This window comes from Perca flavescens, chromosome 4 (assembly GCF_004354835.1).
Source record: "Perca flavescens isolate YP-PL-M2 chromosome 4, PFLA_1.0, whole genome shotgun sequence".
In the NCBI taxonomy this organism is placed as follows: domain Eukaryota; kingdom Metazoa; phylum Chordata; class Actinopteri; order Perciformes; family Percidae; genus Perca; species Perca flavescens.
Window position 1 is genome coordinate 28,910,071 of NC_041334.1, and position 18,890 is coordinate 28,928,960.

The 18,890-nt window shown below is 39.5% G+C and overlaps 2 protein-coding genes and 2 non-coding genes across 5 annotated transcripts; 1 reads left to right on the forward strand and 3 right to left on the reverse strand.

Annotated features, from left to right (window-relative positions):
* Nucleotides 1-2,735: 2,735 nt before the first annotated feature.
* On the reverse strand, nt 2,736-8,225 carry gnl3 (G protein nucleolar 3). Of its 2 annotated transcripts, XM_028575603.1 has the most exons (16): nt 8,118-8,225; nt 7,838-7,896; nt 7,505-7,645; nt 7,181-7,300; nt 6,690-6,770; nt 6,460-6,595; nt 6,208-6,311; nt 5,480-5,630; nt 5,166-5,253; nt 4,784-4,961; nt 4,525-4,667; nt 4,158-4,294; nt 3,730-3,878; nt 3,447-3,516; nt 3,225-3,341; nt 2,736-3,192 (listed from the first exon to the last, which is right to left on the reverse strand). In XM_028575603.1, exons 1-15 carry the CDS (start codon nt 8,128-8,130, stop codon nt 3,247-3,249), a joined length of 1,665 nt encoding a protein of 554 aa, XP_028431404.1. In that variant the 5' UTR covers nt 8,131-8,225; the 3' UTR covers nt 2,736-3,192; nt 3,225-3,246. The 2 variants fall into 2 exon arrangements, with proteins under 2 accessions (XP_028431404.1, XP_028431403.1); XM_028575602.1 differs by having other exon boundaries at nt 2,736-3,341.
* LOC114554988 (small nucleolar RNA SNORD19) lies at nt 4,394-4,467 on the reverse strand. Its single transcript, XR_003692508.1, has one exon. It is a non-coding gene; the product is annotated as a small nucleolar RNA SNORD19 (small nucleolar RNA).
* LOC114554990 (small nucleolar RNA SNORA47) lies at nt 5,791-5,915 on the reverse strand. Its single transcript, XR_003692510.1, has one exon. It is a non-coding gene; the product is annotated as a small nucleolar RNA SNORA47 (small nucleolar RNA).
* Nucleotides 8,226-9,746: 1,521 nt separating the features above from the next.
* LOC114554274 (zinc finger protein 37 homolog) lies at nt 9,747-13,392 on the forward strand. The gene is made up of 2 exons (XM_028576001.1): nt 9,747-10,137; nt 10,807-13,392. Exons 1-2 carry the CDS (start codon nt 9,957-9,959, stop codon nt 11,724-11,726), a joined length of 1,101 nt encoding a protein of 366 aa, XP_028431802.1. The 5' UTR covers nt 9,747-9,956; the 3' UTR covers nt 11,727-13,392.
* Nucleotides 13,393-18,890: the final 5,498 nt, after the last annotated feature.

Genomic DNA, 18,890 nt, shown 5'->3' on the forward strand with positions numbered 1-18,890 from the left:
GGTCAAAGTTTAAAATGAAAACTTGGGCAACACCCAAAAACAAGTTCATGAGTATTTTAATGTACACAGGGCCATGGTTAGCATTGCCAAGCCTCTGTCCTGATTGACAGGTCAGCGTGTAGCCACGCCCCTAAAGCTTCCCGTGCTTTGTCTATTTTAAAATAAATGGGACCATAATAGACAAAATGAACATCATGATGTATTGCAGAATACTTGCAACTAGTGATTTAGGCCATAAACTCGCTATGAAATTTTTTATTGAGGTAATTAATCAAGTGAGAAGTAAAGTCATTTCCCCATAGACTTCTATAGAAACTGACTCCTTTTTGGACCCCAACCCGTTAATTGCCCCCTGCTGGAAATGAGATAGAATGCAGGTTGAAGGTACTTCCGCATTGGCTTCACTTTTCCTGAACATAATTAGAGAGGCATTGCATCTGAAGGGTATGTATGCATTAATCCCAGTCAGCATGATAATGAGATACCTTGTCGCAACGTGCCAAGACGACCATCTACAACTGAAGCCATTGTCAAAGTAATGATGGCTTAAGTAGGTATGTTTACATGCATCTTAATACCGACTACTTTATTTATATACAATGAGTTAATCGGTTACCTCAGCTATAAATTGGTGTCTTGAAACACGTTCCTCTGTTTTATGACTTCAGTCTGAATTGTAATCATGTTAGCCATGCAGATGCCTCATGTCATTACCTCAATTCAATACTTCCTGTGGAAAAGTTGCATACTTTATTGCACATTTGTTTATCAGATCCTTTTAACAGTGGTCGTGCTTAGTGCAGCATTTCAATCACAAGAAGACAGACAGAAAATGCTGTTTAACTCCCTCTTCCTCTATAATTCCATCATTCTCCATGGCAATTTCACAAATATGAATTGTTAATCCCTTGCAACTACAGTTAAGAGTGTGCTGCTTGTCCCACCTATCAATTATAACTGCCATAAATGAACAAAACATTAGTACTGTACTTACTGCCTCTCATGCTCAACTGTTTTTAATCACTTTATATACAGACCACTAAGCAAACTACACATCTGCAGGAATTGCACAGTATACCCATGCTTTATATCTCTTCTGCCAGGATTTTTATACACATTGAAAAGCATTCGCCTTGCTGGTGTAAATATGTCATCCTTTGTATAGTACATGAAATAAAAGTTACATTTTTATCATTTAAATCTTGTAATTTTTCCCATTATCTGTAATGAATGAACCTGGTTATTTTTGAAGATTTTCTAGATTTCCAAGATTGTGTTTTCTGTAATACTTCCTGAAACGGGGTGTAAAATAATTAAACCCAGGGTTGGTAATGTAAAAGCTATCAAGATTAGAAAGTAGCATCTCAGGGCTCCGTCCAACCCCTCCCCTCGGAGCTCCAACCCACCAACCGACGTACACAAGCATCAATGCTTCAGAGCAGAGCGGAGAAAGGAGCACAATTTTACTTCATGTCTCATTCACCGGTAAGCAAACACCTAATCATCAACAATCATACCAAATTTTAAAACAAACATGACTACTGTTAGAAATGCGGCGATGACGGCATTGAGCTAAGGCTCGTTCACAGGAGGGGTAGAGTACATGGACGTATTAAGAGATGTGGAAACGTCATTTGACGCAAAGCCCCATTCATTCCGATGAGAGTTGCTCAGTGGCACATGAAGCAATAATGGAGCTAAACAAATACCCAGATCTTCCCCTCTGCTTCCGCATTATGCGGCCTATGATATGACGGACATGCGCACTAGCAATTTCTTTAACCTTGCCTCCCAGCTGCTCTGAGTAGGTCTCTTATGTATATAGAAACAACTATACAGGCAAACTCACTGTTCATTGACAAAATATTCACTCACGTGTGTTTTCGTTATTCCTCATTCAAATGCTTATCAAAATAAACCCATGAACTGTATTAAGAGAACCAAGGAGATATGTTGTGCTACTATCAACCACTAGTTACTAGCCGGTCGTTTGGGAACAGATGTCAATGTTACAGGCTTGACAGCATACGGCCAAAGAGGTTATACTCTTTGATACGGCCCTTTGATGTATTATAAGATAATACAAATGATGATTTGTAGTCATTATTACTAATACAGCAACTCAGGAGAACCGTCATGAGCCTGCAGGGCAGCTCAGCCAGTTACAGTCCTGTGGGTCTGCTCGCTTTCATTATGCCTAATTTGGCTATTAGTGCATGTTACAACTGTTAAAAAAATGACAATTTAAATAAGGACTATAAGTATTCTGACTGGCAAGTTGATGTGATGTACCTCAAAAATATATTTGCTGATAGACATCTTTCATCATGTAAAGGCAATGGGAAAGTCTTTTTGGGCCAGAGAGCATCACGTGACATTGCAATTCCACTGTTTGCATCAAAGCCCAGCGAGGTTCCTGGGGGCATTGTAGAATACACAGCAGGGCAAGGAGGCATTTCATTGGTTCTTTCCAAGCAGACCGTGAGGCAGCGATTGGTGGCATTTTTCCAGGATTACAGCAGCTACAGATGATTTTTCGCTCCTTTTTCAGAGCCCATAATTCATTGCTGTCGGGGTGTAAAGACCATTTCAAACAATATATTAAAAGTGTTTATTGCAAATAGTTACCAACCCTGCCTTTAAAAGATGTGGTTAAAGACCGCTACAGCATTAAAATATTAGTTGTGGGGATATTTCATGGTTTAAAAAAAAAAAAATACAGTAAGAATAACAGATTTAGGCTTTGTAGAGGGTTTATTACATTTATAGTACGTCATCTATATACAGTTTTCTGCATCAACACAAAATATTACAAATGACCTCTGGACATTTAAAACTGGAGATCATTCACCGACGACATTGGTCAGTGGATATATACAGGACAACTTAATAGATGAAGTCCATTATCTGAGCAGGGATTAGTCCTAGACCAACAATTCAATTGTGCCAGACTGAAAAATGTTTTCTAGGATAAAAGGTAAGTCCTTGTCTGGAAACTGTCCCACTGTGTCTCAGATTCAAAGTTTGAAGTAAAAGCACAAATAATTGACTAGCCTTAAACCAATCAACTAAGCAGTGCCTTTCAAACTGATTCTTAATCAACCGTGCCTGCCTTTCAAACTGATTCTTAATCAACCGTGCCTGTCATGAGGTGGTCAAAGGCACCCTGACAGGGATTCTTTACGTCAGCATGTTCGTATACGCTGACAAATCCAGGTCTGCATGTCCGCCAGACAAAGACAAAGCTTATTTAAAATCTGTGTTGAAGTCATAGGCATCATCTGTCGTAGCTGCAGAGAGGTTGATGGGGACAGACTGGAACTGCACATGGCCGGGTTGTTCTGGAAGATGAGGAGAGATGTAAAAAAAATAGTAATAATAAAAATAATACCAAATAAGTGGAGATTTCAGTAAATTAAAAAGGACATTTTTATAACAGATCTTACTTTTGAGTAGCACCTTCTGTGGTTTCTCTGGTGCTTCCGTTTCTTTTGCCTCCTTAGGAGTTTGTTCAGGCTGCAAGAAAAACAGATGTTTTAACTATTTAAACTCATTTCGAGATACAGAGTGATTTCCATGAGAAAGGTCCAGCCAGCAGGATCAGAGTTGGATTAGAAGTCTTCATAAACAAATCAAGACTTGAATGTTTGTCCTCATTTCCAGGCAACCAGACTGCTAACATTATTTGTAGCAGCTGTATTAATTTTTTTTTTTTTTTTCTATCGTTACCTCATTATTCTCATCATTCTGCTCCTCTTGTCTCTCTGTGGCTGCAGCACCAGGTTTTTCTTCAGAGACATCGCTGACACTCAGCAGGCCTGCAGTTGGTCCTTTAGAGATAAAGCTTACACTGCTGGCCTGGTTTGGGAATTTAACACCTAAAAAAAGAAAAGGGCAAAAGATGTTTTCAGCAACACGGACAGAAGTGAAAGAATGTTCTTTCAGTAGCTACGTACATTGACAAGTCTGAAGCCCATTAGTGGCCTTAAGAGGCCATGTTGCTCTTTACACCCAATGTTAAGAAAATCAGTTGATACAGCAGACTGAGCTTCAGTGCTATTGTATTTTGGAGCCCTCCACTTGCAAAAAAAAAAAAAAAAAAGACTGAAAAATTCAAAACTAATTGCTTTTTGAATAATCCAATTAAACACCTGTACCTTTCAGAGTTTCCTCATTGCCCGTTTTCAAGTTGTTTAGATCCCAACCGTTACGCATTTCAGCGACAACAGCATCAGACATGTAGGCGGGGAGGCTGTGGTTCTCCGGTGCCTTACAGTGGTAGCTCATCTTGGCTCTAAGGAGACACCAAACCAGAGACAGACTTCTGTGAGATAAAGTAAGACATAGCACTCCTGTTCTACTTTATGAATTGTCCTATTTGCAGTTATCCTGGCACAGTGTTGGGATCAGAGTTGGATTAGAAGTCTTCATAATGAAATTCAGACTTGCGTTTTGTCCTCATTTCCACACTGACGCACTACAGCTGCCCACCCTTTCCAATCCTTTGAGAATACAAACACTCACCCTGTCCAGTCAGCAAGGAAAGCCGTGGCTGCCTGCTCTGTGTTAGGGACTCCACCTTTCTGCAGATATCCATGCTTTTTGGCGAACAAGGTTAAAAACTCCAGAGAGTTTCTGAAGTCTGGGACGTTATACTGAAGCATGATCTGAAACCATGAGAACACATGACCTGAAAATAACAAAATCACTTCACATTTACAAGGGAACACCCAAATCCATCTAATACTCAACAAATCTCTACTGTGATGGGAAGTGCTCCTACCTGGCTGTGGTCACACTGTTTGAGCAGAGTCCTGACAGCCTCCAGCACACTCTCCTGGCCCTCCTCCACCTGCAGGCTCCTCAGAGCCATGGAGGCTGGTGGGTTGGACGGTGACGCCACCACTCCTGGGCTGTCTATTAGCTTCACGTTCTTCAAGATGTGCACCTCCTGCATGGATCTGAGTGGGTGGGAACAGGTAACATTTGACTATTGGAAGCTCCTAAAAATAAGGGGCCTAAGAAATATCTTATATACAATTTGAACATAATCCCAAAGTTATGTGCATAATGCTTGTGCTAAATAGGTACTGTAATACTGATCCCAGGCAAAATGCTATAATTGTGTTCAGAGCTAGCGTTGTATGCTCATTTTCAGTACTCACTTTGTGATGCCTCTCTTGACGCCAGCATTGCATGCAAGGATCCCCTTCATACTGTTGACAAGACTGCTTTTCCCCACATTAGGAAAACCTAGCGGTAAAAGAAGATTGCATCAAAGATGAGCATTCAGATTTTCTACTTTGAGCAAGTTTAAAGAAATGAACAAAATCAGAATCAATACTGTGCATCTATCACACAGCTGCATAAAAGTTAAGTAATTGAAGTCCTCATAGAACTCAACACATCTAAATCCATAACCGATAGAATCCAATGTCACACAGAATGCAGTTTTATGTAGGGAGAAAGCTGCGCTTACCAACTACACCCACTCGGAGTGAAGCTTCATTCTGCGTGCTAGGAGCAAAACTGGCAAGGAGCTCGGTGAGACAACTGTTTCCACTGCAGGCTGCTGCCCGGGATCGGTCCAGGACTTCATTGGAGGCCACTATTGTGCGCTTTCTAGCTCGCTGATGAAGACAAAACGAGACAAGAAAAATTACTTTTTAAGTACCATCCACAAATTCACACTGGCTAGTTGGTTAGCATTTTAAGTGGCTAAAGTTTCCTCTCACAGTCTAAATACAGCATTCAGGCATTGGTAAATATTTCTTTAAAAAAAAAACATTTGTTTTGTTCACAAACACTACAAATCAGCTCATAACAAAGATGATCAATTGAGTGGTTTGTGAGTTACTATTGGAGGTTATAACCAGTTATAACAGCACAAGCTGCTCAACCTTCTCAGTCCTCCGCATTACAATATATAAAACAAAAAATGAGTTCTTAGTAATAAACGAATCATTGATAGTTGACCCCTCGCACATTTGCATTGGAATTAATTTAAATTCTGACTCTGTAAATTCTAATTACATTGCAAAAAGCTGGATGGTGAACATTTATTAGATCAAAATAAGAGGTTAGGAGCCCTTAGCTCAAAAGCTGGAAGTAATGAAATCTGTCTGAGTTCTACAGTCTTTATATAAAGCATTCTACCCTGCAAACAAGCGTTTGTGATCCCTGTTGTATGTAAAATGCACCTCCTACCACTGTTTTGTCCTTGATCTGTGTTGATGCTTTGAACGCCACAACTGGAAACTCCAGTTGTAAGCACTGTATCCACCTCTCCACATTTTCCTTTGGTACCAGATCTACAACACAGAATATCAAAACATTTAGAGTCCAGACAAACCATGTTTCTTTGAAATTCACAACAGACCACAAACCCCTGCTCATCAGTGTGTGTGTGTGTATACACTTGACTACAAATTAACATGACAGCGACTCATGTCCACTTACCTATTTTGCTTAAAACTAAAAGCAGTTTCTTGTTGCCTTCCCTCCTCAGCACTGCCTCCTCCAGCTGTGGACACCTGCACCCCAGTGGATCACGAGCATCAAGGACTTCTATTACTACATCAGATGCATCAATAACCTGAAAAAGTAAAAAAGGTAGATCAGACTGAAGAAGATCAGGTGAAAGTCATTGATTTTCTACAGTAAAACATGCTGGGACTGGGAGGTTTTACCTTATTTAATTCAGAGCAAAAATACTGTTTTGAGTTCTTGTCTGGGGCAGACGGTTTGCCTTGCTGTATTCCAACCTCATCCTATGGAAACAAGACCCCCCGCCCCAAAAAACATTAAAAGCAAGTCAACAGTAGAGTGATACAATTTTGAACTGATGGATTATTTAAACCTTGTGTTGTCTTCCCATCGACCATGCAACTTTTGTTTTTCAGAGTCTAAATTTAAAATTAAAACTACTTGGACGTCCTTTCCCACATTTGTCACTTTTTTTTTTTTTAAACGTTCTTTTATCATTTTTTCCAAACACTATAAAATTGAATTAAACCAAATGTAATGAAAGTAGTGAACTTATCAGTTATTTTACTTGTTATGAGTGTTGTTTGGAGTACAATTTGGTTTAAAGAAACCCAAATTTCTGATATAGAAACTTTTTGAAAATGGGTCAAATTTGACCCAAGGACAACCCGAGGGTTAAGTGTTTGGCCTTTACCTGGCGAGCCTTCTTGGCTTTGGGTTCCGTTTCTTTACTTGTGACCTCCTTCTCCTTTTTCCTCTTTTGGGCTCGCTCCAATATTTTAGCCACTCTCTTTTTCTCTTTTTCTTCTTCAATCTGTGAGACAAAAAAAAAAGAAATGCAATGAGTATATACAGCTATATCAGACCAACACAAGGACACTGAAAACACTGTCCAGTCCCGTTTCCCAAAAACATCAAGGCTCAGATGATTTTAGCCAATCTGAAAAGTGACACTACATGTATAAAAGATAGCGTTAGTTGTTGCGATAACGTGCATTAGAAGAGCAATGATGCCAACCTGTAGCCTCCTCTGCTCTGCCTCGCGGAGGACCTCCTCTTTGAAGGGAGCGCTGCTGGGCACGCCGGGATCTTTCTTCACTCGTTTGCTAACTCCTTTCTTCTTTGCCTCTTTCCTTAGCTTTCTGGTGTGGTCCCGGACCTAAACACGTAACAAAAAAAAAAAAAAATGAAACTTATTTTCTCATAGCTAGACGACATTAAAATTAGTCCTAAAGAGTTCAAAATTAGAGTAACGTTAACTTTAGCAGTCGCACCTCGCTCACACAGGCCTCATCGTCCAAAAGTTAAACTGCGGTCTTTCTAGTAACGGGTGATAAAGTCAGACACTTACCTTCTTCTGTATTTTATAGCGTTTGGAACATGTGACCCGCTTGCTTGCTTTCTTTAACTCTAAAGACAAAATATAAAAGTAACGTTAGAGCATGTGAACATTGGTTGAATAGTTAGCTAAAAACGAAGCTAAAGCAGACTGAATAACGGTGGCTGTTAGCGATTAACATTTTCATTTATTTCTAGCTAGGTTTATTAACCGAACATTAAAGCCTTAAACGTTTGTTTTTTAGGAGCTCGTTATATTAATGTAACGTCGCTATTAGCGCTTGCTTACTTACTTGGTCGTTTCATCGTGGAGCTGCGGTCGGATCTGCCAATGTGACTGCACAGCACTGCTCTCGCACGTGGAGGAGTGAGCAAGTCTGATAATTCGTCATTTCCGCCTTTGTCGGCGCAAGTTTCGCCCCCTGCCGAGCTGGAGTGCTTTATACTCATCCGTTGAGAGTTTAATACTTTAATCTTGTACTTTAATCAATACTTTAAGCTGTGAAGACCATAGACGCATATAGTGAAGACGCTGTCATTTCATCTATTTATATAAATATATATATAAACATAAAAATGTATTTGAGTTCTGATTTTTTTTTCTCAGAATTCTGACTTTATTCTCAGAAGTCAAATAAATTTTTCACATGTGGCCCTAATCATCTTCCGTGAAAAACATGTTTAATTAACTTAACATTTAATCAAGTGCAAGGAAGCTAGTCCTCCAGGTCATGTCATCCTTATCACTAAATAATGAATTGGTGATAAAATAATAATGTTGAAAAGTAATTTGAATACATCCTGACTTGTTAGGATGTAAAATACAAAAAAGCAAGTCTACAGCTTTAGCAAGTGCAAGTCTACATTATTTTACACTTTCACATTTTCATTATAGTATTTTTAATACTAAGTATCTGCTACAGTAGTTAGATATTCATATCATGATATTCACATATTGTTTTTTGTATATTACTAGTATTAACAGTTTTCAATGGCTTTATTTGTTGTTCAATTTTATTTTGAATATGGTTACCTTTTTCTGTATTTTATATACTTTTGAATTTTGATCACGCACCTGATTGGAGATGTTACTGCAATTTTGTTGTTGAAGACTATTACAAAAAAATCTCTTTAACTTTTGTATACTGCAATGTTGGTGTCCATGAGTCTATGATGCAGTGTATAATCCACAGACTGTATAGACACACAGTATAGACCAATGGTTCCCAAACGTTTTCATGTGACCCCTAAACTGGCATAAATTAGACAATGACGGCCGACCATTTTTCCCAGGGTCCCCCATCTGATTGAATTTTAGCTTTAGATATATTAATACAGAAAGTGTATGAAACCCATGACCAAAATAATCGTATATCCTGTCATTGTGTTACTTATGGTTGGAATTATAGTGAACATTTTAGTGAAATTATTCCCCGTTTTGCTGGGGATGCCCTGGAACACCCTCAAGGACCCCCGAGGGTCCCCGTAGCCCACTTTGGTAACTACTGGAATAGACCACATGTGTTTGTATCATATCGATGCCCCACTGTGTTGTTTATATTTGGGACTAGATGGCCCATTTTCCACACAAAGATGCAGAGGGCCTTGTTTGGGCGTCATGCAATAATGTCAAAGCTGGCAGTGGGTGCTTGTTAGGATGATAACCACAAAAAGGAGGAGAACCATCGTTAAGATTATTAGAGGCCCATTAAGGCTGTCAGAAAATCTTCAGGAAACAGCTAGCCTTTAAATTTGTAGGCTATGTGCTCAGCATCACTGGTCCCAAAAAGTGTAACCATGAAACCACAGGTTAATAAAATTTATGTTAAACTACCGTTTGCAGCCATATGGCAAACAATATAAAAGTTTTCATAAATAGGTCATAGATTAGCACTTTCACAACATCAGGGTATGTTGTTCTGTCACGGTGATAGGCTAGTAGCAGGTGTCGCACAATAACCTAACTGAATCACTGCTCTTTATACATCCACTAATCAGTGGGGTCACAGAAGATATTGGGGGACGATGTAGAAGGCGAAGAAGAAGACGTAACTCCGGGTCACGTGATTGGGTCGAGCATCTTTTTTTGGTCCATTTTGGATGATAGCAGAAGCTCCGTGCAACTCAAGAAAATGACCAAACTGCAGTTTTTAAACGTCTTTTTGACTGAGCGTCTCATGCTTGCTGCGCAGGAGATCTACAAATCTGTCGAGGACACGATTTTGGAGTTCCAGGAGGAGATCGCGATCAGGGAGCGGGAGAACGATCATTTGAGACGCAGGCTGCGAGACGCTGGAATTGAAATATGGCCAGGTTAGCTCTGCTGAAAGCTAGCGGTGAAGCTGCGACCCTTTATGTCCTATCTGCCGAGTCTGTAGGGTGGCATTAGGTAGTGGAATGGGAGTGACTGCGTACAGGACTAATGTTAAAATACAATAAATAGTCTCAGAATTATGTTGTGTCACTTCCAAACAAGTTAACTTTAGCCGGTAGCGAGCTAGCTAGTTGACTTTAGCTGCTGTTGTTGTGGAGCGGCTAGCGCGTTAGCAACCTTTGTTCGTTAGCAAACCAGCTAGGTTAGCCGACTAGCCTACACCCGAGTTAGCATTTAGCTGTATCTGTATACTAGTGTGCATTTTGACGTAGTAAAAACAAAAATTCACAATATTCACTTGTTTTGTCATAGTGTTTGTGTTTGTTTACTCCAATTTTAAAACTACCTATCCACATAGAGTAGACACATGCCTGAAACTGCTGCTTAAGTGTTGCCAAAGGTGCCATTATTATTATGAGTGTAAATACGCCATGCACTCTTAATAACAATCCATTTGTAGAGTTTTTTTTTGCAGACTTTTTCTCGTGTGCATAGTTATCACAGTTACACCCACTGTGAGGTAGTGAATGCTTTGGGTAGGCAGTTGTGTTTGCAGCAATTAAGTAAATGTTTTTCGTCTGAGCCTCTTCCTCCTGTTGTGTTTTCAGATCGTCCATCCATGGCGCTGTTGGACGAGGAGGATGGTGAGCATCCACGCCGTGAGTGGAGTCCCAGCATGGGCCATGAAGAGCGTATCCCTATTCTGATTAAGGATAAAAGAGATCTCCGGGCCAACCAAGGAGATGATCAGCTTCGTGGCCATGGCTCTTGCAGCACACCAGAGAACATTTTTACTCCCCCGCGTGTTGGAAATGAATATCCCCAGGAAGCCCCGCACACATCCAACCTCCCTCAGAGTCAAGGTGTGGAGAACAGGGAGAGGGATCCTGCATCTCGAGGCTCCTCAAGGCATGTGAAGGTAGAGAGTGGAGGAGGCCACAGAGGCTCTACTTCCTCCAACAGCGGCGCCCAGCCACTCGCACCAGTCAACCCAAACTGCTCGAATGAGAACAACATTGACATTATTGGGGTTGAGAATGGAGGGCAGATGGTTGGTGCTAAAGGAAATGGAACTGGAGCTAACAGAGGACAGGCCCCTCATATGCGCAACCAAGGAGCCAATACTGTGGACTGCCCTCATCAAAAATCCCCCATACAAGGCCACATGTCTTCCTTTTCCTGCAAGGTTTGTGGTGAGGCATTTAGTCACGTTGGCCACCTGCATGTGCATGTACAAGTGCACACTCGAGAAAAACCTTACCGTTGTGGAGTGTGCGGGAAATGCTGCAGCTCCTCTGGCAGACTCCAGGAGCACCAGCGTAGCCACACAGGAGAAAAACCATTTCGCTGCCAGATTTGTGGAAAGGGCTTCACACAGATGGCTCATTTGAAGGTACACATGAGGATCCATACTGGGGAAAAGCCATACAGTTGCCCTGTCTGTGGCAAATGCTTCAGCCGTTCTGACAAAATCAAAAGGCATCTTCAGACCCATAGCCGCGAGGGAACATATTTCTCAGGGCAATGATGCAAGCGTGTTGTTAAACAACCCAGTTTGTGAATCCATGATAAGGAAAACTCTCCTACAAAAAGCTAAAATCGCTGCCATTCAAATGAGGCTTTTTTTCTTCCAACTTTTCAAGAACTAGGGATTCAGCAAGTCTTAGAGAAAGTTTCTTATCTAACCTAACACTTCTCCACGCCATAGTCTCTCAATAGAGTTTGTATTAGCCAGTTTAGTATGCCGTTTACTTAATTTTGTACTTGTCACAGAGTATTAAAACTCTAAGACACAATCTGAGTTATTAGCTAGCCTTTCTGAATTATCTAGCCTTTCCTTAGTCAAATAATTAGCATGATGAAGTCTTCCACACATGCCTTGAAACTGAGATGCATAAAAAAATGCAACGATGTTCAACACGGTCACGGTTTATTATCAACCAGTCACTTCATATCCATAAAGTTTACACTTAAGTTCAAAATCTGCAGACTTGACATCTATATTGTAATCATTATTTTAGGACCTAAAATTAAGAGTCAGTGCATAAAATTATCTCAATTAACTAGAGAATTGATGGCCTGACCAATGAAGCCTGTGTGTCCTCTGTCTAGCACTGCCAGTAGTTTTTTATGTAGCAATTAAACAATGACACAAAGTTTAGGAAAACAAAAAGCCACTAAAATGTTCCCGTAAACTGTGGACTTGACTGACTTACAAGGAGAAGTCTAACCTGGCACTTATCTCCATTTTTGTCTTTATTTTAACATCCTTTTTCTTTTCTTAGTGCTTTTAAATTGTTGCAGAGCTAAATACTGCCATCTCACATCACCAGTGCTTCATGTTGTACATTAAAATATGGATCAATCTATTGTGAGACTGCTCCACTATTTTGTGACATAATGTGATATTCTGTAAAATACCACTAGTCTCGATCTACCATTCATTTTGGAATTTTGTGTCTTTTTTTTAATGACATGCACAATGGCATCTTTCTAAGAAGGTGCAGAAATTCACTCCATAATAGGGCCGTACAGTATTAGCTGAGCCTATCCTTTGGTTTTTCAGGGGTCTCACTCTGCAAGGATTTATGTTTGTCTGTGTTTCCACTACAATAGTCATTCACATGTGACACATTTTTGGAGTGGCCTCAGTTCTGGTAGTGGATTTTCAGAGGTGATGTTTGGTGTATCATAGAATCAGGTACTTCCTCTGCCCATCTTAGACTGACCCCCTGCACAGTAGACCCTACTATCACCTTTCTCCTCTCAGGACTAATGCTGCATTCATAACATGAGGGCTAATACCTGACTTGAAACGGCTATTATAAAAGTCAGAAACTCAGGGTTTGTGAGTTTTCTCATGGAATTTGTCCCTGCGTGTTGCAGAAATAAACATGACTTAACAATTCCAAACAATTTGCGTCTGAACATCCTGCAAGAAGTTCAACAAAATAAAATATGATACCTTCAGAGTGTGTCAGAGCTCAGTTGTTGCTCTGGGATGCTCACCAGTGAACCCTCCGTGCGTAATGAATGCAGCATGAGACAACTACGGCATGTCCTCAGCTGACCAGCAGCCCTTCACTCACAGTCTTCTCTGGGACACCTTTGCTCCCCCTGCACACACTCTAATGTACAGTGTTGTATCATTACGTATTAAATGTTATTTTTTAATAAAGTAGTAATTGAATATCCATTGTAATTGTTTTGTATTTTATGCAAACAGAGCAAAGTTTAAGAATCTAACATGGCATGGTGCTGATGATCAGTGCTATCTACCTACAGTACTGTTATCCATACAATTACAGAGGCTAACCTTCAGTCTCTTCTGGGACAGGTCTTTGTATACAGACTTTACTCTGGTTATCTTGTCATTTTAGGAAAAGCTCAGGCATTACTAATAACGTTAAGGATGCCTCTGTCTGTATTCAGGTGCCCCAGCAAATTGTGACAGTGAGCCAGCGTGCATTAAGGCCCTGTAATTTAAACTTCTAAATTAAGTGTAGCCACAGAACTTTTAATATTTATCACTTAATAATTATTATATAGAAATGTGTGTTTTTTTCACAGTTGACATCTTGACATACCACAGTGGGAAAAGCACAGGTGTAAAAAAAAAAAATGAAATTAACTATGTTATGTGCATGCAGGTTCACTGTTATGGCTTTACTATGACACATGAATAACCGAGCCATCGTTAATGGTATTAGTAACACCTGCGCTTTACCAGCTATGACAAGTCAAAATGTGTGAGGTGAAAAAAAGCCCATTGGAGAACATAAATATTTTTTCTTAATTCAATTATTTCAATTTTAACTCTAAATCCTACTGCTGTGCTTTTTTAAAAAAAAGCAATTATATTTAAACCACATTAAAATCCTCAAACCCATCATGTGCCCACAGCCAGTATTGATAAGCAATATGTACAACAAAAAGATCAATTCATAGCAAGGAATCCATAAGTGTTTGTAGTAACATATATACAACACCTGGTGGGGTACTTTCCATTACAATGTTTTTCATGAGGGAACTTGACAATATATTTTTTTTAATTGCCATCTGCCTGGACAAATTTTCTAGATTAAAAAAAGTTATTGGTTAATGCAATGTTTGGCTCTCAAACTACATTTTTAACTCAAATGAAAAGCACATACAAATGAACAACTGGAAACTGGAATTGGCCTTTGCCATCATAAGATCATATAGACTTGTATGTTCTACACATTATAAATTGACTGACAACTGCTAATATCAACATATCTGGTTGTATGCAACCTTGTGCTGAACCATATATTTACACATCACAGCCTCAAAGCTTAATTTCTTTGAAGAGATTACATCAGTAAGAGAGAGTCACTGAAAGCCCTAACAAGCTTTATGCACCAGTTAATCATTCCGAACAACTACAATATGTTTCCAATAATATCTTCATGATGTGAGGGAATACTGTGATATTTATTACGGTCATATAACAGTGTATTCTGTTTCTGTGTTGACAATAAAGGCATGTCTGCCAGCAGCCGTGAAACATGAGACAAATTACAAAACCAAGGAGACCTCACAGATCACACTTGGACCACACTTTAGTCCTGTGATTTGCAGGGAGATGTCACATCTCCTCAAGGTGCTGGCACAAATGATGAATGCACATGGCAGGAAGAGCCAGGAGGTCCGAAGCTATAAAGCCAGGAGACTGAGGGAGATGCAGTTAATATAAAATGTCAGTAGCTGCCAAACAGAAGTTATTTAGATAAACTTCCCTTTAAGGCGATCAGTCTGACAATTCAATTTTTTTTAATTTGAATTTATTAAAAGGATAGTCCCAATGTAACAAGCTATCTACTTTGTTATTGTATGATTACATTACCCAATCACAGGCAATCCAATCAGAAACCTGTGGTGTAATCAGCCATCAAAGTCAGATGTCCCCAACTCTATAAATAAATACTTTTCTTTGCCAACTGCAAACAAAGAAAAATACATTACACTCAATACAAAACATGCAGCATCTCATCTTTTAAAACAAGTTTGCTCACCTCAGCATTTGCTACCCCTCACTGATTTGACTTACAGTTACTTAACTCAAATCAGCGAGGGGTAGATTTTATTAGTCTTTTACAACAAAAACACATAATTCAGACTCAGCTTTTTCTGGAGGCTTTTCAGGAGGTTAATTATAAACTGCACGCAATTGATACCTAAAATATGTGATTCAATTTCAAATTATGAAAGAAACTGGTTTTCTTACCGTGGCATTTAGCCAAGTAGGTAGTTTTGGCCTTATTTGACCCAGGTTTTGAAATAAACATTATATCTCTGGGATGTCGGACTCCATAAAAAGTCCACCCAAAAAGTCATTGTAGTCTACTTTTGTCAGACAATTTTATCAAAAATAATTCTAGGAGCATACAGTGGTTTCCCTCCACGCCAACTTCACATAAAAGGGACATTTTGAGCAATCACCATGCCCTTTATATCTAAAAATAACAGAGAACATCAGTATTTTATGAGCTACAGAGGTTTCAAAGTCTGACCGCTGTTGCGATTGAGTGAGCGGTGTGATGAGACTTCTCCAGGGATCTCATTCAAATGTTGATGGATCTCCAGCTTAAGCATTCAGTGAAGATGTCAGTTCATAACCCATGATGATGGCATGAATATTAAGTTCAATAAATATGGTTTATGGTCAGTAGCTGCAGGTAGGTTAAAAGCAGAGGGCATTGGAGATGGATATTAGATCTCTGACCGGAAACCAATATATTTCAGCCTCAGAACAGTAATTCATAAGTAATGGTTTCTCATCTTTAACATATTGATCTAAGGTTTAGGACAGAAAGGAACAGAAGAAAGCAATTTGTCTGTCCGATAATGTATGTATGGACATTGGACAACACATGCTGTACCTGATGTAAAGTGTAGTGCACGTTGTGTATCTATTTGGAGTTTTACTTTTTTATTTTTTTTATTTAATTTAATTTATTAGGGACCATGTACAATTTTAAACATAAATGTTACAATTTGATTCATTGTACCAGAGTTAGCCTCAAGCTAATTTACATCTGCAGTCCCCTGGCAGGGCACAATAAAAAAAACCATACAAACAACACCACTAAGCATGCAGGGGCCAGGCCGTATAAGATCTTGTACACTTAAATACTCACATACTTGTACGTGAGTGTGGTACTCTGTCCCTGTTTTTGTTTCAGCTTTGTGTGTCAGATACACAAGTTTTCCAGACATCTATTGACGTTTCTTTCACTCCAGGGGAGCAGTATTTATCTCTTCGGAGTAGCCTGCAGGGAGCCTGTGAACTACTTTCCTGCGGCTCTGCGCCTCAGGAGACCAGAGTTATTATTAGCCCAGTCTGTAGACTACAGCCATTTACTGGAAAACACTATGCTGTGTATGTAAAAACCTCAGTTTATCATGACAGGGAAAATAATTCATTTAACTTGGTCAAAGTACTGTGGCAATTTAAATAAATTGCATAAAATGGTAACAGTATCTTGTGTAAAGCAGGAATCACATTTATTTACTCTGCACATAAACAGTTTCTAGTTTTTTTTTTTTTTTTAAGTTTCTTTAGATTAGTTTTCTGGGCATTTCTGCCTTTAATGGACAGGACAGTTACGCGAGAAAGGGGAGAGAGAGGGGGAAGACATGCAGGAAATCGTCACTGGTCGGATTTCAACCCTGGACCTCTGCGTCGAGGCATAAACCTCTCAGTATATGTGCGCTTGCTCTACCAACTGAGCCAACCCGGCCGCAACAGTTTCTAGTTTGATAGACAACTGTGGGGAAGCAGTGTGTGCCAAAGTACATTAGGGTTTAATCATGAACACATACAAGTCATCATTTAAATGACAAACAACCTTAAAGCTATAGTTTGACATTTTGTGGAATATTTGCTTTCTTATCGTGTTGTCGCGAGAGTGAGGTTGCCACATGACCATTAAATATTAAAAAATCACTGCATCCGGCCAAGAAATAGTGTCACATAAACCCTTGTAAAAACTACAGCTTGTTTTTTCCCACTTCAGTTGTGTACAGATTATGCAAATGAGAAATAATCAGTGAGCTTTAGAGGTGATTGTAGATTAATTTTGTTACATTTTGACAGAGCCAGGCTAGCTGTTTCCACCCCGTTTCCCGTCGAAGTTAGAGGGGTTCTCTTGGAAACAAACAAAAGCTATATTTACATTCAGTGTTTCTCATCGATGAGGTTGAAGAAATGTGATTTACGTGTAAGTGCTTTTTTTCAAAATGTCGAACTATTCCTTTAATCTGGCAAAAAGCAGAACTTCCAGAAAGCAAAACAGTTTAAGTGATCATACTATGCTTTTTGGCTTTTTCCCTTTCCTTTATTGTGTTATAAATCTTTTTTTGTGCATGTAATAGGTTTACAAAGTGAAAAAGCACAAAGTCCACCCCAAAGGCACTTACCATCTCCAACAGAAAACACTGCTCACAAACTGCTCCAAACAGCTCTATTCTAGTCCAGCCTTTACTTCCGTGACAAACGTGTGTCACTTTGTGACACCTTATAATGCTCGCCTAGCTGCTAGCGTGGCACGCCCTCATCCTCTGCTTCTGACTGGCTAGTAGTCCTTACTTAGGTAATGCGCCACTCCCAACAAAGTTTGAACAGAAGTGAGATGTCTCACTCTGTAGCTAAAACAGAGAGCTCAACACACAGGGTGTAAAGAAGAGCTGCAGCAATGTGCAGTACAACAAAAATATGATGTTTTTTGAAAATTAAACCATGTAAACCTATTCTAGTACAACCTCTAAATACAATTATGCACCTGTGTGCATAATATGAGCACTTTAAGGGTTTTTATAAAGAAAACACCTCTACCTAGGTATTACAACGGAGCATACCATCATACTGTTGCCAATAAATCTATAGTCAATCGCAAGAGACCGTCATGAGCCAAATTTAGATCAGTCAGTTATTAAGTCAAACGGTGCTCTCGCATCTCCTATTGCGTAATGCTTGCTTGTTCAGAGTTTGGTTTGCCACAATGGTAGCAAATGTATCATGAATATATTTCTGCTGGCAAAATTTCCTCAGATGGAGCCAGCAGAGCAGATTATATTCAGCAGTTTGAATTGTGTTTAAATGCCAAATGGCATTCTCTCTACTTTGTTAGGTGTGTTCATTTATGGCAAGAGGAATAGAACGATCACTCTCAGAAATGTCAGATAACAGGCTGCTGCTTATAAGTTTGGCCCGGACTAACAGTTGGCTGATTCAAGGTTTTTGCAGCTTAACTGAAGCTGTACATTTTCTCCTGCCAGTTACTGAGCAGATGATTCGGGTCAGCCTTGAAAACAATTTGAAAATAGGTGGAACAGATGTAAAAAAGTGCCTAAATATTGCCAGAACATTTTAGATTTAAAAAAATCATCCTAATGTAAATCAAATACTGCACTGTGTCTGTATCTCAGTGATAGAATGATCATGTTAAGGCTTTTATTTAGACATCACATGTTGACAAAACCTTGATGAAAAACCACGGTTTTACAGATTACAGTTCTGCTTTTCAACTCTGCTGTTGGTTCACGTCATCTTTGATGAGTTATTACCTTGATGTAATGATCTAACGATCCAATAGTACAAACATGATATATCTTGGGATGTAGCTATCTCTGGTTTTATCTCACACACACACACACACACACACACACA